The 26,305-nt window shown below is 51.0% G+C and overlaps 1 protein-coding gene across 12 annotated transcripts in view; it reads right to left on the bottom strand.

Moving 5' to 3' along the window:
* DHCR7 (7-dehydrocholesterol reductase) overlaps window positions 1-26,305 on the bottom strand; it is a 60,027-nt gene that overhangs the window by 23,540 nt on the left and 10,182 nt on the right. For 5 of the 12 annotated variants that reach the window (XR_009564730.1, XR_009564731.1, XR_009564738.2 and 2 more), the window contains 5 exons: window positions 25,536-25,749; window positions 23,577-23,781; window positions 23,278-23,409; window positions 19,110-20,275; window positions 8,729-8,938 (listed from right to left, as the gene is read on the bottom strand). Coding sequence is in view for 2 of the 12 variants with exons in the window: in XM_030833206.2 (XP_030689066.1) it covers window positions 19,811-20,275; window positions 23,278-23,409; window positions 23,577-23,781; window positions 25,536-25,749 (1,016 nt within the window). In the remaining 10 variants the exon portion in view is untranslated. Of the gene's footprint in view, window positions 1-8,618; window positions 8,939-16,479; window positions 20,276-23,277; window positions 23,410-23,576; window positions 23,782-25,535; window positions 25,750-26,305 lie in introns of those variants that run through there. The other 7 variants (XR_009564735.1, XR_009564734.1, XR_009564736.1 and 4 more) reach the window with 5 other exon arrangements.

The raw sequence follows: 26,305 nt of genomic DNA, 5'->3' as shown, positions 1-26,305 counted from the left end.
AAGACAATCCCAAGCTCTGAAGCAGTTAGAACCAGGTGTCCCAGGTCCCGGATTACCCAGATCACAACAGATTCGAGTGATTGCTTTACTCCCTTTTATGCAAAGCAATTTCCTCCAAACCAACTCCATCACGAGGAGGAATGCAAAAATCAGAATGACCGAGTTGTGGAGGTTATTCTCAGGACATTTTCTTGTTCTTTTCACTGTCAGGTGCATCAATGCCCACCCCCGTCTACCAAGGATGGAAGAGAGGAGGTTCTTCCCACCTGTGACCTTGGTGTGCCTGACGGGTCCTGTGTCTGTGTGAGTGGTGTAGCTACGGAGGAGAGCAGTAGTGTAAAGCCTCGTGTTTATAAACCATAAATGCTGTGACACCTGAGGAGCGGATGATTTAAAAACAAGGGTTTATCCTTATGATAGTTTGAGAAATTTGAGTTTCCCAAATGGGAGAGGTTGGGATGAGTGAGAGTGTGTGTGTGTGTGTGTGTATGTGTGGTGTGTGTGTTTGTGAAGGGGATGTTGGAGTAGCATAGAATTGGAAGATAAGTCTGTGGGCTAAAGTATTTGTAAAGAGTTTTGTGAGCCCCGGGATGAATGGATGGATGGATTAGATAGATGATAGATAGACATACATATAATCATTTCTAGCCTTTCATCTCTTATACCTCTCAAAGTTCAGACAACCATATCTCCACCTAGTCCATTTGTTAAAAAGAAATCCATCTCCAAAAGGGAATCCTCTTCCACTGTTGATGGGAACGGAAATTGGTGCAGCCACTATGAAAAACAGTATGGAGGTTCCTTAAAAAACTAAAAATGGAGTTGCCATGTGAGCCAGCAATCCCACTCCTGGGCATACATCTGGAAAACTCAAATTTGCAAAGTTATGTGCATCCCCATGTTCATAGCAGCACACTTACAATAGCAAAGACATGGAAGCAACCCAAGTGCCCATCGACAGAGGAATGAACAAAGAAGATGTGGTACATATAGACAATGGAATATTACTCAGCCATGAAAAAGAAGGAAGTATGGCCATTTGCAGCAACATGGATGGACTTAGAGATTATCATGCTAAGTGAAGTAAGACAGAGAAAGACAAATATTATATGCTATCACTTATATGTGGAATTTTAAAATAATACAAGTGAATCAATACACAAAATAGAAACAGACTCACAGACATAGGAAACAAACTTATGGGAAAGGGACGGGGGTAGGGATAAATTAGTAGTGTGGGATTAACACATACAAACTACTAAAATAGATAAGCAACAAGCATTTACTGTACAGCAGAGGGAACCGTATTCAACATCTTGTAATAACCTATAATGGAAAATTATATATATATATATATATATCTGAATTGCTTTGCTGTAGACCTGAAACTGACACAATATTGTATATCAACTATACTTCAATTAAGAATCAATAAAACAAAGTAAAGAAATCCATCTCCAAATGGTCCTTGCCGGAGGAGAAATGATGTATCTTTCTGCTGCCTCTGCAAAATTCCTACAGTCTTGGTTCTCTTCTATAATAAAACCATTTAATCCCACAAGCGTGTATGGAATACTGACTCGTGAGTTGCTTTAGCAAGTTCCTGGGTCTAAGTGGAGGAAGAGACTCCTTCCTCCCAGCCGCCCCCGCCCCCCACATGGAGCTGGACCATCCCTGATGCCTCAGAACGGGATTTGTTCTTCTCACAGGAAACACAGAGGATCCACGGAATGTGGCTACTGTTTGTTTTTCTTAAGAAAATTACCCAAACTCCATGCGGTGGTGTCCCCGTAAAGAGACCGCATTCAGCTGAAGGGGAGCAGGACAGGCAGGGTTTACACACTTCCTGTTACAGGTCCTTCCTTTAGTGGGAAAAGACCCTGGCTGGCTTTCAATGTTTTTAATAGACAATGGGGAGACACATACCCCACATGATTTAAAGGGGTTGTGATTGGATGATCTCAAAGACACTACTGCAGGCTCTGAGTAAGACACTGGTTCTGCACTCAGGGAGTTCCCAGCTTACAGGAGAAACACACTTGTTTTCTAAAGTCACTTTAATCCAGTGTGATAAGGGCTGTAAACAGGAGGCAATGTTATGAATTGGCCTTGGAAAACTTGCACAGATTCCAGACAGGGGAGCAGAGAAGCAAAAGCCTGGCGTCCAGGGTGGGTGGGGCAGTCCTTGAAAGATGAAAGGACACTCCATATGGCCTTGGGTCTTCCGTTCCTTGTGTCCCCACTGCTGTCACAAGTGTGGGGCTTCACTTAGACATGAATGACAGCCACCATGTGGAGAGGACTTTCTTGTGCGAGACACGGTTCTAAGTTAACTCATTTAAGCCTCCCAGCAATGGTGTGGGCCTGGGGAGCACCAGCCTCAATGTCCTGATGAGGAGACAGGCACAGGGGAATAAAGTAAGAGCTCCAGCTGGTGAGAGGTGGAGAGGAAACTCAGTCTCAGGGAGCTTGACTCCCTACGCAGCTCTCAGTCTGAGCTGTCAGGGGAAGCAGCTTCCCCTATTACTAAGGGAGGGGGCCTATTGTCCCACTGTCAAATCTGGGAGGGACTTGTGACTCTTTGACCAGTGACATTGATGGAGATGACATCATGTTAGTAGTCATCCATCCAAAGGAACTGTGACCCCCTCTCTTGCTCCGATAAGACTGGGTAAAAGAGCCTGAGCTAGCCTCTTGGAGGAGGAGAGGCCACTGGGAAGAGAACCCCAGGCACCCAACCAATAGCCAACCACCTGCTAGACATGTGAAGGAGGCCATCCTCAATCATCCAGCACCAGAGGGTCTGCTAGGTGGCCCCAGATACATGAGAGAGCCCATCAGAGACCAAACCAGCTCGGACCAGAATAATCACGCAGCTGACCCATAGACTGATGACTAAAAATAAGATGGTGGTTGTCACAAGCCACTAAGTCTTAGCATGGTTGTTATGCAGCAAAGGCTGACTGATACACTCTGCTACTCTGCCTTTGTATTTTTAATAAATGGCCCTTCCCGCGACCCTCGCGGCCTGCTGTCAAAGTCATCTGCTCACCAATACACAGGGATAAAGAACACAGAGAAGCTCAACATTTTATCAAAAGTCACAAACCAGGGGTTGGCAAACTACAGCCCATGAGCTGAAACTGGCCCACTGACTGCTTTTGTAAATAAAGTTTTATTGGGACACAGACACGTCCATTTATCTTTTACATATTGCCTATGGCTGCCTGGGGAGGGGGGGCTACCATGGCAGAGCTGAGTAGTTGAGACCAGGTGGCCACAAAGCCTGAATGAATTATTTACTATGTGACCCTTTATAGAAAACGTTTGACAACCCCTAGTCCATACTTAATGCCCTTAACACTACGACAATAGTTCTCAAAATGTGGCCCCCAGGCCAGCAGAATTAACTTCACTAGTTAGAAATGCAGTCCTATGTCCTTACCCCAGATTGACACCATCAGACATGCTCTTGTTTAAGAAGCCCTCCCAGTGATTCTTATCTCCATGGCTTCAAGATCAGACAACACAACCATCTTTGACGACAGAAATCTGGTATAATGCTTGCTTCCCCAGTTTAAAAAGCATTTTCTTTCCCACTCCCAGCTTTTGGAAGAGGAATAATTGCCCTGAATCCTTATTTGACTAGTTTAATCTGCCCCCAGCACCAGCTCACAGTCACCCACCAAAACACTTGCCGTCCCCCCCAGTGCCATGACTGAGCCGAAGGTGTAGAAGGAGTTGTTTGGGGGCAGTGGAGGATAAAGTCAAACCTTCCTTCCTGCCCCCCTCCAAAATAAATCCGGCGTTTATGAAAGGCATGCAGGAGGTCTGGAGTGCTTTCACGGCATGAAATCAATTGGAACAAAACCAAGCCTTCCTGATCCGTGTGGGGTGACACCTCACTGTAGTTTTGATTTGCATTTCTCTAATGATTAGTGATGTTGAGCATCCTTTCATGTGTTCGTTGGCCATCTGTGTATCTTCTTTGGAGAAACGTCTATTTAGGTCTTCTGCCCATTTTTGGATGGGGTTGTTTGTTTTTTTGATATTGAGTTGCATGAGGTGCTTGTATATTTTGGAGATTAATCCTTTGTCAGTTGCTTCGTTTGCAAATATTTTCTCCCATTCTGAGGGTGTCTTTTCATCTTGTTTATGGTTTCCTTTGCTGTGCAAAAGCTTTGAAGTTTCATCCAGGGGGGTGGGATAGGGAGGGTGGGAGGGAGACGCAAGAAGGAAGGGATATGGGGAGATATGTATACATACAGCTGATTCACTTTGTGATACAGCAGAAACTAACACAACATTGTAAAGCAATTATACTCCAATAAAGATGAAAAAAAAAAAAACAAGCCTTATATCTAAGTTACAAAGTCCGGGCGGAATCACCAGCTCGTCTTGGTTTGTCCAGATTTTCCCAGCTTTAACGTTGAAAGAACCATGTCCCTGGAAACACCCCAGTCCTGGGAAGACTGGGACAACTGGTCCCTCCACGTCTGGGATTTAAAAGACAATGTTTCCTGCAGCCCAGAAAAGCCCAGCATGTGCAGGCTGATGACATTTACTGATGCTAAGTGCCTGTGCTGGGGGAGGAGTTGACAGGTGGGGCCCTGGGGCTTGGGAGCTGAGGGGCTACTCAGAGGCAGCCAAAGGCAGTTACCCCCACTGTGCAGAAACTCTAGTTTCCACTGGACTGGGGACCTGGGAGCCGTGGGGACCCACAGGGGCATCCGGGCCAGCCACTGTGCTCCTGGACCCAGCATCCCTGGCATTGAGGCTGTCCCCTGTGACATCTCCCATGCGACCACGAAGCCGGGTCTTCACACGAGGTGCAGGTCTTCAGGCTGAGACGAGAATTAGCAGTGCATCCCCTACAGCTTCTAGGAAAGCACACTGCAACCCCTAATGGTCAGAAATTGAGGGGCCCCAGCTCTACACTATTCCCTTCCCCCAGGAAGCTGTGCCCTGAGATACAAACAGGGAAGGGGTGAGTAGTCTTCTTTTTTGTACTAGTTTATGATGATGTTATACAAGATCCATGTAACGTATACGCACGTTTTAGCAACGACTACTTATTTTAATAAATAAGTTAATAGCTCACCACCTAGCGCGAGGCATCTATATCATCCAAACCTCTGCGTCGCCCTCCACTCCGGCCTCCCTCCTAGAGGCAACCATCACCCTGAAGTTTGTGTTAATAATTCTCTTGCTTCCTGTCTCAGTTCTGCCACACCTGGATCTGTCCCTGAAGAAGGTATTCTTTGGTTTTGCCTGCTTTTGAACTTATGCAGGGAATGATCACCCTGGATGTTTCAGGGCCTTGCTCTTTTTTTTCAGTCTTTGGAGATCTCCCCACATTGGTGATATGACTGTGGTTCATTTTTCACCACTGTAGAGTATTCCCTATTCCACTGTGTGGATACATGCTCATCTGAGCCAAGGGGTGTGTTTGAATGCCAGCAGGTGGCTGACAACCTGTGGCACGAGGAAGAGCATGCCCCCTTTCTCTGGAGGACGTGAGGAGGTGCAGGTCGGAGACAGAGCTGAATCTGGGGGAGATCCAGGTGAGGCTTAGCCCCGCCATGTGCCCCTCATAGCACTTGACCTCTCCCCTAAACAAATGTTCAGGTCAGTTATTTAAATAATGTGGCCGGAAGGGGTCTCGGCTTGCTCTCCTAGGATGTCACGCTTCTTGGTCTAGTCCAGAGGACATCACACGTTCATATTTACAATCAAGTATTTATTTGCACGAGTAATACACGTCAGCAAACCTTCCACAGAGTGTGGCAATTGAAGAACGCTTCTGGCTCAGCGTTTCCCATCCAGATTCCAAGCCCTGCGCCTCAAGAGCGCACACAACGCGACCTGGGACGGTACACCCCTTCCAGACTCGATTCCGCTTTCTGTTTCTTCGTGCAAAGCAGCTCAGTTTCCTGTGTGCCCGGGGTGTCCCCTGGTGGCCGCTCACTAGACCACAATGCTCATGGACCCGGCTCTCAAATCCACGTCCAGGAAGGAAACATGGAGCAAAGAAAGGTTTTCAGCCTTTCAACTTACCCCTAACACAATACACAGTAATTTGACAACATGAAAAAAAAATTTTATGTACAATAGTGAAAGGAAGAGGCAGAAGCAGGTTTTGTTTTCTTTTTCTCCTTTTTTTAAATTGATATGTAGTTAATTTACAGTGTTGTGTTAATTTCTGCTGTACAGCAAAGTGATTCAGTTATATGTATATATACATTCTTTTTCATATGCTTTTCCATTATGGTTCATTCCAGGATATTGAACATAGTTCCCTATACAGTAGGATCTCATGATTTATCCATTCTATATATACTAGTTTGCATCTGCTAATCCCAAACTCCCAATCCATCCCTCCTGCACCCTCCTTCCCCCCTTGGCAACCACAAGTCTGTTCTCTATGTCTGTGAGTCTGTTTCTGTTTTGTAAATAAGTTCATTTGTGTCATATTTTAGATTCCACATATAAATGCTATCATATAGTATGTGTCTTTCTCTGTCTGACTGACTTCACTTAGTACGATAATCTCTAGTTCCATCCATGTAGCTGCAAATGGCATTATTTCATTCTTTTTTATTGGCAGAGGAATATTCTATGGTATATATGTACAACATCCTTTTTATCCACTCATCTGTTGATAGACATTTAGGTTGCTTCCATATCTTGGCTATTGTGAATAGTGCTGCTATGAACACTGGGGTGCGTGTATCTTTTTGAATTATGGTTTTCTCCAGATGTATGCCCAGGAGTCGGATGGCTGGGTCATATGGCAACTCTATTTTTAGTTTTTTGAGGAACTTCCATAGTGTTTTCCATAGTGGCTGCACCAGTTTACATTCCCACCAACAGTGTAGGAGGGTTCTCTTTGGGAGAGGCAGTTTTAATACATTGTACTTAACTAAAATATCCAGTTCTGGGTCCTGAGAGGATACAAAGGTGCCATCTCTGTCCTGTAGAACCGATGAGTCCATCTAGTGCAGGAGACTGCACACATGACCCATGGGCCACATCCGGCCCCCTGTTTGTTTTTGTAAATAAAGTTTTATTGGAACACAGCCAAGCCCATTTGTCTACATATTGTCTGTGTGCTTTCTCACTACAGCAGCAGAGTTGAATCGTTGTGGCAGAGGCTGTCTGGCCCACAAAGCCTAAAGTATTTCCTACTTGGCATTTTCTGGAAAAAGTTTGCCCACTCCTGGGTGAGTGGGTTCACGGAGGCACCTATAAAATGGGCTATTGTCAGCCTGCAAAGAAGCTTCCTCTGTGGATTTGATTTTTCATCAATTCATTCCAAAAATTGTTGCAGACCTACTGTGTGCCAGACATTATTTCTGGCCAGAAAAGATTCTTGATGTTTTCAAACTTGGAGAGCTCCAGTATTTTTCAGTTTGGACAATAGTCATATCAGTTACCAGCATTTTCCACCCAAAACATCTCCTCACTTTTTTTGGCTTCTACCACCGAACCCACCATCTAGACCAAAGTTTCACCCTTTCAGCACGGACACCTCCTCTTTGCTGGACTGAAATTTATATAGGCGCCATCTCCACATTCGCCTGTTTCTCCTGATAATGCTGGAAGCCAAATTTTGTCTTCTGTGGAGCATATCAAAAATGATGTGTCGGGCTTCCCTGGTGGCGCAGTGGTTGAAAGTCCGCCTGCCGATGCAGGGGACACGGGTTTGTGCCCCGGTCCGGGAAGATCCCACATGCCGCGGAGCGGCTGGGCCCGTGAGCCATGGCCGCTGAGCCTGCGCGTCCGGAGCCTGTGCTCCACAACGGGAGAGGCCACAACAGTGAGAGGCCCGCATACCGCAAAATAAATAAATAAATAAATAAATTTTTTTTTAATGATGTGTCGATTCCAGCCTGGCCAGTGCCCACAGGAGGGGAGAAGAAAGGGCATTTTGGCAAAACCTGAGTCTGGCTACATGCCTGTTGTTAAATCAAGGCTCTGCTCCCTCAAGGCTTTAGAGATCTTTTAGGGATTTCCTCACTTGTATTACCCTGGCTGGTGTCACTGGTGAGAAATGCAAATGCTTGTGAATTTCTAATACATATTTGGAAGAAAACTCCAACATATTTCATTTACCCGTGGCCATAAGCAGCCCAAGGTGGACCCTTCTCCTTAATAGAATCTTAATTTAAATGTGGATGTACCGGGCTGTGATTAGACATAGGAACAGAAACCCAGGCTGCTTTGCTATGTATTCTGCCAGGAGCCCCTGACTCTGGGGCCCAGGAGCCTGCCCATGTGTCCAGACCCACAGAAATTAGGGAATTCCCGACACCTTTAGAATTGAATTCCAGACACTTTTAGAAGTAAGTTGGTTCAATCCCTACCTAAAAAGTCTTTATTAATAGCTGGAGGAAGAAGATAAAAGAAGCACCTAGGGCTGCCCTGGTGGCGCAGTGGTTGAGGGTCCGCCTGCCGATGCAGGGGACACGGGTTTGTGCCCCGGTCCGGGAAGATCCCACATGCCGCGGAGCGGCTGGGCCCGTGAGCCATGGCCGCTGAGCCTGCGCGTCCGGAGCCTGTGCTCCACAACGGGAGAGGCCACAACAGTGAGAGGCCCGCGTATCGCAAAAAAAAAAAAAAAAAAAAGCATCAAGAGAAAACATGAAACCATTCATTTTTACACGTAAGAAATTTGAAATTCCCGAAGCACACTTTCCTACCTGGAAAGCAACTGCCCCGCTCTCACCTCTAAGTTCCCCGAGGAAGAGATGTGGCACCTGCAGGCCTGATTCTCAAGGGGGTTTGCGTTTATTCAGCAACCGTGGGTCTTGCTCAGCGACGTCCCTCTTCCTATTAAAAGAAGATTTCAGGGATTTCCCTGGTGGTCCAGTGGTTAGGGCTCTGTACTTCCACTGCAGGGGGCACGGGGTCCATCCCTGGTTGTAGAACTAAGATCCTGCATGTGGCGCGGTGTGGCCAAAAAAAGATTTCAAAAGCCTCTAATTAAACAGTGAAAGTGGGACTTCCCTGGTGGCACAGTGCTTAAGTATCCACCTGCCAATGCAGGGGACACGGGTTTAGATCCCTGGTCCAGGAAGATCCCACATGCCAGAAAGCAACTAAGCCCGTGAGCCACAACTACTGAGCCTGCAATCTAGAGCCCGCGAGCCACAACTACTGAAGCCCGCGCGCTTAGAGCCCGTGCTCCGCAACAAGAGAAGCCACTGCAATGAGAAGCCCGCGCACCGCAACGAAGAGTAGCCCCCGCTCACCGCAACTAAAGAAAGCCCGCATGCAGCAACGAAGACCCAACGCAGCCAAAAATAAATAAAAAATAAACAAAATAAATAAATCAAAAAAAATAACAGCGAAAGCATCTAGGCCAAACCAGAGCTACTGAAACAAAGAGCTGAATGCACATGACGGACAAGACAACCCACTAACGACTTCCCCAACCCCGTCCACTGGGGAAAGGCAGTTCTGTACAGCTGAGCTACCCGGACCACTGAAACCTCAGGAACGCGACGTTTTTAAACACGTGAGACTCTCAAGGAAATGACAAACCTCTCTGCCTGCTTCACCAAGAGTGCTGGGTGTGGGATGACCTTGTCTTGGTGGCCTGCGGCCATCATGATGCAGAGCAAGTGCGCTGTGCTGTGACACAGCTGTGACCTCAGGGCTCTGCCCCCGATATCAGGGTCAGCCTGCCAGGGCCCGGCACGTCCTCTAGTTTTTATTACCTCCCTTCTACTTTTGCTATATCCACTCTCACACTTGTTTTGGCGCATGGGGTCCTCCAGGAATCAGTCCTGCTGCTGAGACCCAGGCCCCAGCCGGAACACTGAGGCCTTCCCCTTGGATGGGAAGCCTCGGGCACCGGAGGAGAGTTGACCGTTGGGCAGAGCTGCCCTCAGCCCTGGGCAGGGAAGGTCCAGGCTGGAGGAGAGCCCACATGTCCTGGCCTGGACAAGGCAGGGACAGAAGCGATGGAGTTCTCCTCTGTGAGCAGAACATGTAGCACCTTCATTGAAACGATGGAAAAAAAAAAAAAAGGGACTTCCCTTGTGGTCCAGTGGTTAAGGTTCTGCGCTCCCAATGCAGGGGGCGTGGGTTCGATCCCTGGTCGGAGAACTGAGATCCCACATGCCACGCTAACAAGAGGTGACGGGGACGCCTGGATCCCACCCACTCGGGGCACCACGGCATTGCCTCTGCCAGTCATGATGCCAACCTGGGGACCCCGATGGGGTAGCTAAACTGTAACAGACTTGCTTCCCTGGGTCCAGAACCAAGATTCTAACGCCATCTCCATGAACGCCTCCGAACGGCCGCCTGGACGCACAGGCCCATCTGGTAGGGTCGGGTGAGGGGGAAGCGAGTGGCTGCAGGGGATGGACTTTACGTGTACGAGCGTGGTGAATGCCGCTCACAATTTAGCCCCTGGGCTTTGTGACTTTGTACAGACAATGAAGTTCGTGCCCTTATGGGCACACCAGGAGGACTTTGACATTCGCTGCCCTTGTGTAACGGGATGGAGATGCAGGTGTTTCTGGTTCCTGGGACAGCTGCCCTGCCCCCGCCACATCGGTCACCCACTCCTAGAGGTAACCGTCCTCTGTCTCCTGGTGCCATCGTGCAGCTGGCCTGACCTTGGAATTCCGAGAGTGTTTGCTCCTGGGTCCGGCTTCCTCCGCTCACCAGCGTGCACAGGAGTCTCCCGTGCGCTGTAGCCCCCGCGGCGGGGTGTTTGCCGTGTGCTGTACCTTGGTCACCCACTCTACTGTGGACTGACTTTCGGGTTCTTTCACTGTTGATGAGCAATGCCGCTGTGAACACTCTTGTGAGTACAGACGCTTTGTCCCTGGCAGTCCAACCCGGCCAAGGGGAGCTGCGTCCAGGGGACGCAGACGCTCGGCTTTAAGAGATGCTACCAGACTCTTTCCCCCAAGGGGCCGTTCTAACCTGCACCCCCATCCCAGGGGCGGAAGTGCCAGGGGCTGCACACTCACCAACAGGTGGGCTTCTGAGCCCTTTCACCTTTGCCATCCAGGGGGAAGTGGTTTCATCTGCATTTTCCGGACGACTAAAGATGCTGAGCACATTTTCATATAGTTATTGGTCATTTTGTTCAAGTCTCTTCCTCCTTGATACAAATCAGCTTGCCAATCACCGTCTTAGTGATTTGTAGGAGTCCCTTATATATTCTGTCCATGAGTCCTCCAGTGGGAGGAGCATCGTTGCAAATACATTTTCCCTCCTTGTGAATTGCCTTTTCACTCTCTGAAGGCTCCCTTTTGATGAAAAGAAGCTCTTTTTCTTTTTTTTAACATCTTTATTGGAGTATAGTTGCTTTACAATGGTGTGTTAGTTTCTGCTGTATCACAAAGTGAATCAGTTACACATATACATATGTTCCCATATCTCTTCCCTCTTGCGTCTCCCTCCCTCCCACCCTGCCCATCCCACCCCTCTAGGTGGTCAGAAAGCACCGAGCTGATTTCCCTGTGCTATGCGGCTGCTTCCCACTAGCTATCTATTTTACGTTTGGTAGTGTATATATGTCCATGCCGCTCTCTCACTTTGTCCCAGCTTACCCTTCCCCCTCCCCGTGTCCTCAAGTCTGTTCTCTAGTAGGTCTGTGTCTTTATTCCTGTCTTGCCCCTAGGTTCTTCATGACCTTTTTTTTTTTTTAGATTCCATATATATGTGTTAGCATACGGTATCTGTTTTTCTCTTTCTGACTTATTTCACTCTGTATGACAGACTCTAGGTCCACCCACCTCGCTACAAATAACACAATTTCGTTTCTTTTTATGGCTGAGTAATATTAAAAGAAGCTCTTAATTTCACTGAAATCCAGTTTCTTTTCTTTTTTTGTGGTTAGTGCTTCACTGTCCTTTTTTTTCCTATTTCTATATTTTTAAAAAATTTATTTTATTGAAGTATAGTTGATTTACAATGTCGTATAATTTCTGCTGTACAGCAAAGTGGTTCAGTTATACATATATATGCATTCCTTTTTATATTCTTTTCCATTATGGTTTATCACAGGATATTGAATATAGTTCCTTATGCTATACAGTAGGACCTTATTGTTTCACTGTCCTTTTTAAGAAATCTTTGCCTAACCAAGATGATTCTCTTTTATTTTTAAAGAAGATTTTATTGGTTTACCTTTTACATCTCAGTTTTGTTTTGTTTTGTATGATGTGAGCTGGAGTCAAGATTCATTTTTCTCCATTTGGGTATTCATCTGACCCAAAAGTCTGCATTTATTAATTCTTAATTTAAAATTTTTTTATTGATAATGGCCTGTTTGTGCCTTCAAACGGTGGAAGAGTAAGACGTGGAGATCACCCTCCTCCCCACAAATACATCCAAACTACATCTACGTGTGGAACAACTCCTACAGAACACCTACTGAACGCTGGCAGAAGACCTCAGGCTTCCCAAAAGACGCCCTCAGGTGACCTACATGCAGAGGCGGGGCCGATACAAAGCTGAACCCCGGGAGCTGTGCGAACAGAGAAGAGAAAGGGAAATCTCTCCCAGCAGCCTCAGGAGCAGCAGATTAAAGCTCCACAATCAACTTGATGTACCTGCATCTGTGGAATACCTGAACAGACAACAAATCATCCCAAAATTGAGGGGGTGGACTTTGGGAGCAACTGTACACTTGGGGTTTGCTTTCTGCATCTAATTTGTTTCTGGTTTTATGTTCATCTTAGTTTAGCATTTAGAGCTTATTATCATTGGTAGATTTATTGATTTGGTTACTCTCTTCCTTTTTTTATTTTATAAATATTTTTTTCTTTTTTTTCCTTTTTCTCCTCTTGTGAGTGTGTATGTGTGTGTGCTTCTTTGTGTGATTTTGCCTGTATAGCTTTGCTTTTGCCATTTGTCCTAGGGTTCTGACTGTCCATCTTTTGTTGTTTGTTTTTTGAGTTTTTTAGTATAGTTTTTAGCGCTTGTTAGCATTGGAGGATTTGGTTTTTGGTTTGTTTGCTCTCTTCTTTCTTTCTCTCTTTCTTTTTTTTTATTACTTTTTTATTTTTAATATTTTTTTCTATTTTAATAACTTTATTTTATTCATTTATTTATTTTTCTTTCTTTTTCTCCCTTTTCTTCTGAGCCGTGTGGCTGACAGTGTCTTGGTGCTCCGGCCGGGTGTCAGGCCTGAGCCTCTGAGGTGGGAGAGCCAAGTTCAGGACACTGGTCCACCAGAGACCTCCAGGCTCCATGTAATATCAAACAGCGAAAGCTCTCCCAGAGAACTCCATCTCAACGCTAAAACCCAGCTCCACTCAACGACCAGCAAGCTACAGTGCTGGACACCCTATGCCAAACAACTAGCAAGACAGGAACGCAACCCCACCCATCAGCAGAGAGGCTGCCTAAAATCATACTAAGTTCAGAGACACCCCAAAACACACGAATGGACGTGGTCCTGCCCACCAGAAAGACAAGATCCAGCCTCATCCACCAGAACACAGGCACCAGTCCCCTCCACCAGGAATCCTACACAACCCACTGAACCAACCTTACCCACTGGGAGCAGACACCGAAAACAACGGGAGCTATGAACCTGCAGCCTGTGAAATGGAGACCCCAAACACAGTAAGTTAAGCAAAATGAGAAGACAGAGAAATACATAGCAGATGAAGGAGCAAAGTAAAAACCCACCAGACCAAACAAATGAAAAGGAAATAGGCAGTCTACCTGAAAAGGAATTCAGAGTAATGATAGTAAAGATGATCCAAACTCTTGGAAATAGAATGGGGAAAATACAGAGACATTTAACAAGGAACTAGAAGAACTAAAGAGCAAACAAACAATGATGAACAACACAACAAATGAAATTTAAAATTCTCTAGAAGAAATCAATAGCAGAATAACTGAGGCAGAAAAAATGAATAAGTGATCTGGAAGATAAAATAGTGGAAATAACTACTGCAGAGCAGAATAAAGAAAAAAGAATGAAAAGAACTGAGGACAATCTCAGCGACTGTGGCGCGCGGGTTCCAGAGCACGTAGGCTCTGTGGTTTGCGGCACACGGGCTCTAGTTGAGGCGCGCAAGCTCAGTAGGTGTGGCACGCAGGCTTAGCCGCCCCGCAGCATGCGGGATCATAGTTCCCTGACCAGGAATGGAACCTGTGTCCCCTGCATTGCAAGGCAGATTCTTCACCACTAGACCACCAGCGAAGTCCCCGGCCTCCCATGTTCTTAGCTGAACCTGCCATATTCTCGTCCTCGTCTTTGCATCAAGTTCATCAAGCAATGGGTGTTGAGAACAACCTAGGTGCTGGGCCAGAAAGCAGAGCCAGGCAGGAGCTACACACCACGAGGAGCCCTGGACCTCAGTGGGAAGGTGCAGCCTGGGGAAGCTGACGAGGCCCACGCTCTTGCCTCTGAGTGGAACTCTGCCACCCATCAGACATGCCACCGTCAGTGAGGCACCCCTCTCCAGGGACTTTTGCAGGTTCCTTTATTGTCAAGTCACCTATGGCAGGCAGCCTCTGAGATGCACCCCTGGCTGTTGGTAGCCCCTGTGTAGCCCCCTCCCGTGTTGAAAGGTGCTGACTTGTGTAACCAATGGAATAGCTCAGAAGTGGGGGAGCAGGACTTGCGAGGTTCGGCATAAAGGACGTCGTGTGTCTGGGATCAGACTGTGGGGGCCGCCGTGTTGTGTGGATGTTCAAGCAGCCTGTGGAGAGGCCCACGTGGTGAGGAGCTGAGGCCTCCAGCCAACAGCCGGCACCAGTTGCCAAATACACGAGGAGCTGCCTTGGGAGAAAGTCCTCCAGCCTCGGTCGAGCCTTCGGATGATGCAGCCTTAGCCAACGCCTTGCCTGCAACACCATGAGAGACACTGAGCCGGGACCACCTGCTAAGCCGCCTCTGGATGCCTAAACCTCAGAAACTGCATGAGATAATGTTTATTGTTGGTTTAAGCCACTCAATTTAGGGGTCACTTATAACATGGCGACAGATAATACATAACCCTGGGGATGACTTGATGACCCATGAGTGGGTCGCAACCCAAAGTCCTTGAAAGCACTGGTGGAAAGCTTGCCTCTGGCCCAGCCCTGCTTCAAGACACAGGCTTTCTAGTTATTTAACAAGTAGAGCAAGAGGAGATGAAGCTCTAGGGGAGGTGGTAATGAGCACAGACTCTGGCGCCAGAGGGAGTTTGAGTTCCAGCTCTGCAACGTATCAGCATGGAACCCTGGGCAGGTCCCACTGTCCATCTGTGCCTTGGTTTCACCACCTATAAAATGGGGGTGATGACGATAGTATTTAGTAGCTGGGTTATTGTGAGGGTCAGAGAGTATATGTAAGGTTCTCACAGCGGTGGTGGGTGCACAGTAGAAGCTGGAAGAGTCAGCTGCTGACACAGGGCAGACGGCGTTCTGGGGCTGCGGATACATCTGGGAACAAAATAATCAGAAATTTACCCTCACTGATCTTGTGTTCTTGTGGGGGAGACAGATGAGCAAGATAAATTGGTAATTTATAATCTGTAACTGGAGAGTAGGGTCTATGAAGAAAAGCCAAGCAGAGTCCTGGGATGCGTGTGTGAGGAAGGCTTCCCTGTGAAGGTGATATTTAAGCCACGTCTAGGAGGTTGTTGAGGGACCAGACGGATGCCAAGGGGAAGAGTGTTCCAGGCAAAGGAAACAGCCTGTGCAAAAGCCCTGCGGTGGAAGAGTCCTGGGGCCTTGGAGGGCCAGCGAGGCGGCCGGCATGGCTGTCGCTGGGCAAATGTGGGAGAAGGAGCGAGGCAAACCTTAGGTTCTGGAAATGACGTTGATGTTTATTGTGAGTGACAGGAGGCCTTGAGGAGTTCCGAGCAGAGCGGTGACATGCTCTGACTCTCACACCTTAACAGGACAAGTCTGACTGTTGTGCTGTGCTAAGAACAGGCTGGGGCCGAGAGGCCAGAGGCCACGAAACCAGTGCTGGGGCTCCTCTTGCTGTCGAGAGAGGGCGGGGCTGGGACAGGCTCAGCACAGAGACGGTAGGGAGTGGTCGGATGCCGGATGCCTTCTGCAGGAGAGCCTGCAGGAGTACAGGCCGGTTGGGTGAGAAAGGGATAATTCCACGAGTGGGTCTGGACTTGCCATCACCTGAGAGCAACTTCTGGGGGAGACGTGGGAGTTGCTGATCCGTGAAGTTTTGAGAAGGCTTTAAGACCCTAACCATAACCCTAACCCACCTAACCATAGCCCTAACTCTAACCCGCCAAACTATAACCGTAACCTTAACCCTAAACCCACGTAATCCTAACCCTAACCCTAACCCTAACCCACACAAGTGAGACAGGGAGGAGGCATCTGGACACATGGATGGGACTCAGGCCAGAGAGGCATCGGAGGGGGACCTCTGTAGTCGCCGGTGCTTATGGAGGTATTTAAGGCCCCAAGGCAGGTGAGCTTCCCTGGTTACCTGCCTCTCACCGAGAGCTCTCTTCACATCCCTGTTTGTCCAGGTGAGTGAGCTTCCCTGGTTACCTGCCTCTTACCGAGAGCGCTCTTCACATCCCTGTTTGTCCAGGTGAGTGAGCTGGCCCTACACCAATCTCCAAGGCCTGCCTGTATTCCCAGGACAAGGAACTGGCGGCCTGAGCAGGTCTGTGTGTGGGTCACTGGTGGACAGCCACACGTGGGGTACTGAATTTCTGGCGCCCACTGAAGCCATCCCGTCCCTGCCTCCTAATCACGTCTGCCCACGTGACACTCCAGGGCATGCTTTCGACATCTTTCCCAATAGATGTGGAGATCTGAGTCTGGTGAGGGGCAGAGTGTGGTTGTGCAGTGTGAGAACGACCTGCCCTTTCTAGAAAAGAAGCGTGCGGTGTGGACTTACATCTTGATCTTGCATATTCTATTCAACTCAGCCTCTCACCCAGAGAACCTGGCTGGGTCACTGCCTGGCCTGCCTTCTCATGATCGAAACAACACCCACATCCAGGTAGGAGAGCGCCAAGAACTGGAGGAACACCCCCAGGCCTCTGTCCCTCCTGGGATAGCTCTCCCTGAAGACAGCAGTGAAGCCAAGCCCATCGCCATGGGCAGCGCGTCTCCAGTGTGGACCATCCTTTCCCCCCACCACCTACGCCAAACTCACCATGCACAAAGGTGGAGCTCCGGGCTCCCCAGTGCTTGCCCGGAGAGGGGGCACCGGGCTTCATCCACATGCAGAGGAGGTGAGGGAGGGCAGATAAACCTACCCTATGGCACGGGGCGCCCTGCCTCACTGTGTTAGCTGAGCACGCGGAACAAAACAGGTCAAAGCGCAGCCCAGCTCCAAGACGCTAACACGCGAACGAAACTTGGCAAACTGAGGGGCAGATCCAAGGTTCAAACCCAGAGCTGTCCCAGGAAATCTGGCTGAGGAACCTCACACAAGGCAAGAAGACAATCATCGCCCTTAGTTTTCAAACAAGGACAACAAAGCACAGAGAGGGAAATTGCCTGGCCGTGGTCACACAGCTGTTGAATAGGGAAGCCAGGGTCTGAGCTCACAGCCACCACCCTCCAGCCTCCTTAAAATGAATTCACACAGTGACTGGGAGGAAACGGCGGGGCCCACCGTACTCAGCGCCATCCCGGTGGGAGTTCACTGCTCCGGCCTTGGTACTCAAACCACTTGTGTGGCTGGTGACAATACAAACACCTGGGACCCCCTTTGACCCATGAGCTCCATGGGCAGGGGTGGGGCACCAGCATTGGAAAATCACGGCTCTTAAGTCAGCCCAGGTGGGCCCCAAGCTCCGGTCCCCTCCTGGCTGTTCAGGAGGCCGCCTGTCTTTGCTCAACCAGTTGTAGACTGAGCAGGGGAGGCATTGCCCTGCACCTGCCCTCCCTGCCCAGGGAGCGGGGCCCCCAGCACACTCCAGTCCTCGGTTCCTCCAGGTGTGAAGCAAGCCTAGCACCGCCATCTTTGTGGCTTCTCCGCTCTCTTGTGGGGGGCAGGTGGCCAGACTGGAATTTCTTCCTTTGGCAAACGGAATGGATTCTCACACCCAGCACAAGAGTGGCCCCAACAGAGGGCCAATGGTGGGGAAAGTGTGGAGCCCTCCCCTGAATCCCGTGATCGGTACCCAAAGCTCTGAGGCAGGACCCAAGCATCTGACCCAAAGTTCCCCGGGCATCGCCTCTACACACCAGAAATCGAGCCCTTGTCTATGTCCAGGCCCCACTGGGAGACAAACCACAAAGAAGTCTGAACAGGGAAAGTTTAAAACAGGCACATCTACTTCGTCGTGCTTCGCAGATCATCACGCTTTTTACAGACTGAAGGTTTCTGGTGACCCTGCATCCAGCAAGTCTACCGGTGCCACTTTTCCAATAGCATTTGCTCACTTCGCGTCTCTGTGTCACATCTTGGCATCTCTGGCAGTACTTCAAACTTTTCTTTCTGTTTGTTAACGGTGATCTGTGATCAGTGACCTGTGATGTTACCATGGTCACCGTTTTGGCATTTTTTAGCAATAAAGCTTTTTAAAATCAAGGTGTATACACTGTCTTTTAAGACAATGCTATTTCATACTTAAAAGAGTACAGAATCATGTAAACCTAACTTTTCTCCGCACTGGGAAGCCAAAACACTTGTGTGATTCGCTTTATTGTGATAATCGCTTTATTGGGGAGGTCTGGAACCAAACCTGCAATACGTCCCAGATACACCTGAATAAAGAATTATTAACTCGACTAGGGCATAACGTCTAAAGAGAGCTGTCAAGAATACCTGTGGGGACTTCCCTGGTGGCGCAGTCGTTAAGAATCCGCCTGCCAATGCAGGGGACATGGGTTTGAGCCCTGGTCCGGTAAGATCCCACGTGTCACGGAGCAACTAAGCCCGTGCGCCACAACTACCGAGCCTGCACTCTAGAGCCCACAAGCCACCACTACTGAAGCCCGCGTGCCACAACTACTGAAGCCTGTGCGCCTAGAACCCGTGCTCCGCAACAAGAGAAGCCACTGCGGTGAGAAGTCCGTGCACTGCAATGAAGAGTAGCCCCCACTCGCCGCAACTAGAGAAAGCTCGCGTGTAGCAACGAAGACCCAACGCAGCCAAAGATAAATAAGTAAATTGAAAAAAAAAAAAAAACCAGAATACCTACAGGTCAAGGAGTGTGCCCAAGGTAAGAAAACACGTGAAGGGTGTCCCGTCCCCGAGGCTGGGGTTCAGGTCTCCTTGGGGAAGGCTTGGGTGAGGCCCCCGGATGGTGTGGCCAAGTTCTCTGGGTTGCCTGGGCCAAGTCTGTACAAGACCCAGAACCAGAAGATGCAGCATCCCTTAGCGCCCTCTACAGACAAATGTAACGAGGTGCACGTGCGAAGGAGAGAAGTCTGAAGGGCACAGCTCACTACCGCAGAGCAGGCGATGCAGGACTGCACCTGGGGCTGAGAGGCTGTCAATTGATAACTGCCACAGCTTACGTGTCCACTTCTACTTTATTTAGCAAGAGTAAGGGCAGGACTGACCACGGGGGCTGGAAGACATCCCGTTCAGTGTCGGACTCCTGCTGTCTGGGCAGCGGGCAGCTCAGACCCCAGAGAAGAAACAGCGTCATCTGTGAGCCAGCCAGGTCATCCTCCCACCCTGGGGACACTGCACGGAGAAAGCTGGTCACTTCTGCTGGCGAGAAGGCAGTCGGTGTAAGCCCCCGGAATTCCACTCAGGACAAGTGCCGGGCTGTTTGCATCTTACAGGTGAGGACGCAGAGGCTCCTGGAGTGCGGCGCAGAGATCCTGCTGCCCCAGCGGACCTGACTCCAGCTCTCCTCCCTGCCCCGCTGGGGGCTCCTCCCGGGGCGGCCCTTCAGAAGATTCCGGGCAGCAGGCGGTAAGGCACGGCGGCCGTGTAGCGCTCCCAGTCGCGGCCGTACTTGTTAGCACAGCGGTGCTCGTCCCGCAGGCAGCGGTGGGTAAGCAGGATGGCCATGTAGATGATGTAGAAGTAGGGCAGGAGGTGGCCGCCGCCGCAGGCCAGGCAGTACGCCAGGCTGCCCATCAGGTCGCCGGTGTAGTTGAAGTGGCGGGCCACGCCCCAGAAGCCGGACACCAGCAGCTTGCTGTGGTGCTTCTGCTCATCGGCCGACGTGAAGGAGCACTCGATGACCCTGGGCTTCCTGCCCCAGATCAGGCAGCGCCCGTCCGTGCGGCGGAAAAGGTCCTTCTGATGGTTGGCCATCCGGAAGATGTAGTAGCCCAGCAGGCCCAGCAGCAGGACGCCCAGGGAGTAGCGGGTGGGCAGCTGCACGGGGTGGTACACCAGGTACAGACCCTGCAGGGCGAGTGGGAGAGGTCAGCGGGCTGAGCGGGACCGCGGGCTCGGGAGCACGGCCTGGGTGCAAAGCCCTGCTGTGCACCTGACCGGCTGCCCCCGTGCCCTGCCTCGGTTTCCTCTCCTGTAAATAGAAGCGCCTGCCCCGGAGGGTTGCTGTGGGATCAGACAGGTAACTATGCAAATCTGCACGTCCACCTACCTACCCACCTAGCTGCCTTCCTATCTGTCTGTCTATCTACACGTACATACATACACATGTGTATCATATATAGTATACATATTATATAACAATATTAGAAGGATTATTTGAATATAATATTGTGATGGTTAATTTAATGTGTCACATTGGCTAGGCCACGGGACCCAGACACTTGGTCAAACGTTAGTTGTTACGAAGGTTTTTTTTTTTTTTTTTTTTTTGCGGTACATGGGCCTCTCACTGTTGTGGCCTCTCCCGCTGCGGAGCACAGGCTCCGGATGCGCAGGCTCAGTGGCCATGGCTCAGGGGCCCAGCCGTTCCGCGGCACGTGGGATCTTCCCGGACCGGGGCACGAACCCGCATCCCCTGCATCGGCAGGCGGACTCCCAACCACTGCGCCACCAGGCAAGCCCCACGAAGGTACTTTTTAGATGGGATTAATGTTTCCAATTAGACTGAATGAAGCGGACCACCCTCCGCAATGCAGGTGGGCCTCGTCTAATCGGCGGAAGCCCTAAGAATGAAAGAATCCCTGGAATAAGAGCGAATTCCACCAGCGGACGGCCTGCAGACCCAGCTGCAGTACCAACCCTTCCCTGGACCTCCAGCCTGCTGGCTGCCCTGAAGATTTGGGACTTGAACGCACCAGTCACATAATCAAATAAACACACATACGTGTGTGTGTGTGTGTGTGTGTGTGTCTGTGTGTGTGTCTGTGTGTGTGTGTGTGATCTACTGCTAATGCTTTGCGTGCTTGGAAAATGGTGTTCACAAAATCAGGGAATCAGTGAGCCTGCAACCAGCCAAGCAGAGAAATGAGTCCAGAGGGTCCGTCCAGAGGATCCAGCGTGGGGACCAGAGTCCAGAACTTGTGGCCCCCAGCCCAGGGCTCTCTCCCCTCAAGCCTGCTCACTCTGCTGTGATTTTCCTCCTCTCCCAGTGATCCTGTTTCACGCTGCTGCACAGGGTAGTCAGCCAGGTACCACGGGCCCCGTCATCATCGCCTGCAGGACTGGCTGCAACCACTCGCCACCTGCCCGCGCACATCCGGGCCAGCCGACAAGGTCTGTTAGCATTGGTCCTCTCCACTCCTGCGCGCCCTGTTTAAGGCAGGCCACCGCTAACCACTCAAGTGCCCTAGAACCTGCTCTTCCCCCCCCGCCACACCCCTTCATACCTGCTCACAGAACGGGCAGGTGGGCATCTGGCCAGGCCTCTGAAGCAGCCACCCTACACAGCAGCCCGCGTGCCAAGCAGAGGAAAGCGGGGCTGTTCTCTGTGAGCTGGGAGGGGTGCGGGGGGGTCATGATGAGGCCTCTCCCCTATTCCCCAACAGCCTCAGAACACAGCGGGTGCAGGAACGAGGATGCCCAGCCCTAACAGAGGTGACGTCCGCCCTACTTTTTCAGAGATGCTCAGGGACGAGTTCAAGGCCCCCTCCCGCGGCTGGCAGCCCTACAGAGGTGCAAACCCAGGTCCCTCAGGCTCCCCAGTCAGGCTTTCTACCCTCGGCTCTGCAGCGCGTGCCGAGGCTCTCCTGGGGACCCGGCCTGATTCATTACTCGTGGGAACTTTTCCCAGAGCCTGTGCCCCCCAACCCCCAGCATCCTCTTCTCGCCTGGAACACTCCCCTCCTGTAGGCCTCCCACCCGGTGCTGGCCTCTGATCCTCCAGCCTCCAATTGGGCAAGGCTTCCTGCCACCCCCACGTCCTGTGTCCCAGCCACGCTGAACTGTCTTGTGCCTTAAATGTCCCCCTCTGCCCTCCCCCCCACCCTGATATATTCCCCACTCCACCTTTCTGGAATGTTCTTACCCTCAGACTCATCATTCTGCTCTCAGCCTGGCTGTGACCCCCACCTGCTGGCTGGGGTCTCCTCCTTGGCCCTCTCTCAGGGGTCAGCACCCCACTTCCTGTCCAGCTCCCCCTCCCCGCACTGGACTGCCTGTGTCAGGGACTTTCCCTCCCAGCTGTGAGCTCCGAGAGAGCAGGGCCCCCTGCATCTCCTCCACTCTTGCGTGTACATACTCAAAGCTTAAATGCAAATGACGGAAGGAAAGAAGGCCTCTCATCCTTTCAGCCTTGAGATTTGAACACACATGAATACTAATACCCACCTCCATCCACCCAGATCCCCCAAAGCATTTCTTTTGACCCAAAGTTTACTCCGTATCATCTTCTTCTCTCAGTCTATGGGCTGAGCTGTGTCCCCCAGATTCACATGTCGGAGTCCTGACACCCAGCATCCCAGAATGTGACTGTCTTTGGAGTTGCATGTCTTTCTTTCAAGAGGTGAGGAAGGTAAAATGCGGCCACTAGGGTGGGTCCTGATCCCACAGGACTGGTGTTCTTATAAGAGGAGGTCAGGACACAGACACACACAGAGGGACGATCCTGTGAGGACACAGGGAGGAGACGGCCGTCTACACCCCGAGGAGAGAGGCCTCAGGAGGACCAGCCCTGCCCACACCTGGGTCTCGGATTCCAGCCTCCAGACGGGGAGACAATGAACGCTGTTGTTTAAGCCGCCTGGTCCGTGGTATTTGTTACAGTGGCCTGTGCTGACTCGTACACTAAGCCTTCTCTTCTTCCTAAAACAGGGGAGCAGCCTCCCTTCTCCAGGTTCTGGCGCCACCCCACACCCCCCAAAACAACAGACACTTGGGTGACGACAAGGCTCGGCACGTGCTCAGCTGTGTCTGCTCCGAGGGCAGCGCTGAGGGTGCCCGGGGACCTTACAGCTCAGTGTGCTGCTGTGCTGGGCATGCGTCACAGGGGGCTCCCTGCCCCTGCTTCTCACCTGCAACGTGTAGAGGTACGGCAGCCAGACGCAGTCCCCCCAGCCCAGGTACCACCCAAAGTGGTCGTGGCAGATGTCAATGGTTTTCAGGTACCAGGTTTCGTTCCAAAAGAAGTCCAGCACATAGATGGCCTGCAACACAGGAGCGGCCGTGTACTGACCAGAGACACGTGGGAAGGGGGCCGACCCCCACGTAAAGGCGGCAGATTACGGTCTTTTGAAAACTGTCTGGCTTTCAGGCTTCCCCAGCGCCCACTGGGTGTCAGAGCTCCCACCCCCCTGGGCCACAGAGAGGCTACCTGCAGGACGTTGACCAAGACCATGGAGTTGGTCACGTGGCCGTGGAGCTCCTGCTGCTTGGCTGCGAAGGACAGGTTGATGAGGGTCCAGGCGACGATCCCGGGGCGTCCATTGAAGAAGAGCTTGAAGTCAAACCACTCCCCAATTCGGGGGTTAAACTCAACGCCCATCATGTAGTTGTAAAGGAAATTGCCTGTGAATTTGCTTTAAAATACAAAGAACAGATGCGTGTCGTTAACGAGCGCATCTCACAAGTGGCCTACGCGGCTGGCACGGACACAGGTGCCCAGCCCAGCCTGGGTACGGCAGGCCCAAGAGAGACGACCTGGGGGGAGACCTGCCGTGAACTGCGGGGATGCGGCAGGCAGAGGTCGCGTCAGCCTCCCTCCCTCCCCGCAGACTCAGAGCTTCACTCCACGTTCACCTCTGGCCCTTGAGTTGCTCGCTCTGCTCCAGGGAAGGTGGGGCGATTGTATCTGTGCACCTCCCTTGGGCCAGCGCCCAGGGTCCTCCCTCCCCACTCCAGGCTCCCTGGAGGCACGGCACAGGTGAGCTGCCCAACTGGCTCGACTGGACAGAGATTTTATTCTGAAAGACTCACAGGGCATTCAGGTCTCCCGTGGGCAAGTGGAGTTATACGTGATGCCGAGGTAGATGTGGAAGAAAGCGTGCTGCTCAGAGCCGGGCGCCTGGCTCCAGGGCCCACACCCATCCCTTGCTGGGCAAGTTGAATGTTTCGTTACCTTGGTTACCTGACCTATAGCCCTCTCCAGGAGCGATCAGAGAATCAGCCATAGTAACCCTTGTGGAGACCTTCATTAAGTATAACTTGCTGTACATACACAGGGATTTCTGTGCTAGTCAGAGAAACATATTTTCGTGTCCATTTCCCTCAGGTAGGGTAAGTAGAAAGAAGCCAAATATACAAAGTCTACAATAGGGGATGTGATTATAAAGCAGAGAAAATGATTTCCATGAGTCCTAGAAGACCAGCCTCATTATGTGATAAAAAAATCACACAAGCTCAAAGTACCACCAACCAACCTAAGAGTTTAGGTGTAACAGTAAAGGAAACATACTTTATTTTCATTTGGACCCCCAAACTAAAATGTAAGCACCCCAAGAATAAGAATCTTGTTTACACCTAAAGCCCCACTGCCTACACCTGTCTACAGGAGGAACCCAACAAACATCTCTTGATGAATGGACGGATGGAAGGAGGTGGGGAGGGAGGGATGGGGGGAAGAGTGGATGGATGGATAAATGGGCTGGATGAATGGGTGCATGGGTGAATGGATGGATACAGGGAGACAGGAAGGGAGGGAGGGAGGGAGGGGTGGAGGAAGGGATGGGAGATGGATGGATGAATGGATGGGTGGATGGGTGCATGGGTAGGTGGATGGATGGATGAGTTGGATGGGTGGATGGATGGACAGATGGGTGGATGGGTGGGTGGATGAATGGACGAAGAACTGGATAGATGGATAGATGAAGGAGAGATGGATGCATGGTTGATAACTATCCAACCCAGGGCCCCATGAGAATGGACACCCATCAGTAAGGCTCTCCCTGGGAAGTTCTTACATTAAAGCCACTGAGAAAACAGGACTCCTCACTAAGACTGTTTCAGGCCACATTGACGTTCCAGAAAAAGAGGTGATGGACTGTCTTTGCCACCCAACCAGAATATGCCTTTTCCACCCCCCTGCTCCCTGACAGCCCTACACGACACAGCTCGGCCACCAGAGATGGACTCGGCCGTCTTCAACTGCATCCTCCCTAAGGGAGGAGAAGCCACCCAGACATTTGGAAAGGATGCTTCCCAGAGTCCATCAGGTTCCCTTAAGCTCCTCCTTCAAGGATTCTCAGTCCTCAGGGCTCTGCAACCTCCCAGCCCAAGGTAACAGAAAAAGGCACCTGCTCTCCATCTTGGGCTCGACCGGCCGCTGAGGACGTACCAGTCTCGGGCATCGGTGGGGAAGAAGTAGCCCTTGATCATGGCGAAGGTGGAGACGGCGTAGCCCAGAATGTTGGCACACCAGAGCAGCGGGATCCAGTTGTCAAAGATGATGGTGGGAGAGAAGCAGGCGAGGAGGTAGGAATTAAGAAACCAGAGGAGATGCGTGATGAGCCAGGCTTGCAGGCCGTTGATCTCATACTTGTTGACGATTCCTGCGGAGGGAAGAGGGAAGATCGGAGGCGTTCCCCCAGCTGCAACAGCTCCTGGCTCCGGCCCTGCCGCCTTTCTGGGCCTCAGCTGCCGGGGTCCCCAGACCCCAGGCTTGATAGCCAGTCAGCTGCTGCTGCCATTCGGGCCCCTAGGGTCAAAATGCCTGCGGCACACCTCACGCTGTGAGCTGGGAACTAACCGCTCCTGCTTGCCGAGTTCCTGGAAGGGTGAGAGGGTGCAGGATGTCTGGAACCAGCCAGAGGCTGAGTCACCAGCCTGCAGTTTGCCGGAGGCTGGGGCTGAGCTACAGCAGAAGCGGACGAGCGTCCCCTAGGGTACCTGGTGGGGGACCCAGCAGCCTCCCTGAGGGACCAGGTGCTCTCTGTGTGCTGGGGTGGGGTCTCAGTGACTGCGGGGAATGAACGGGCCAGGCAGCCCCAAGGACCCCTTAACAAAAGCCCCGTCCCACCAGGTGCCCCTGGGGGACTCGAAGCGTCGCCGCCGGGGAGAAGCTCCATGAGCCCGGCTACACAGCCAGTGTGGGGCAGGGCGCATTCC

The sequence above is a fragment of the Globicephala melas genome, chromosome 8, assembly GCF_963455315.2.
Source record: "Globicephala melas chromosome 8, mGloMel1.2, whole genome shotgun sequence".
NCBI lineage: Eukaryota > Metazoa > Chordata > Mammalia > Artiodactyla > Delphinidae > Globicephala > Globicephala melas.
This window is presented reverse-complemented; position numbering and strand designations above follow the sequence as displayed.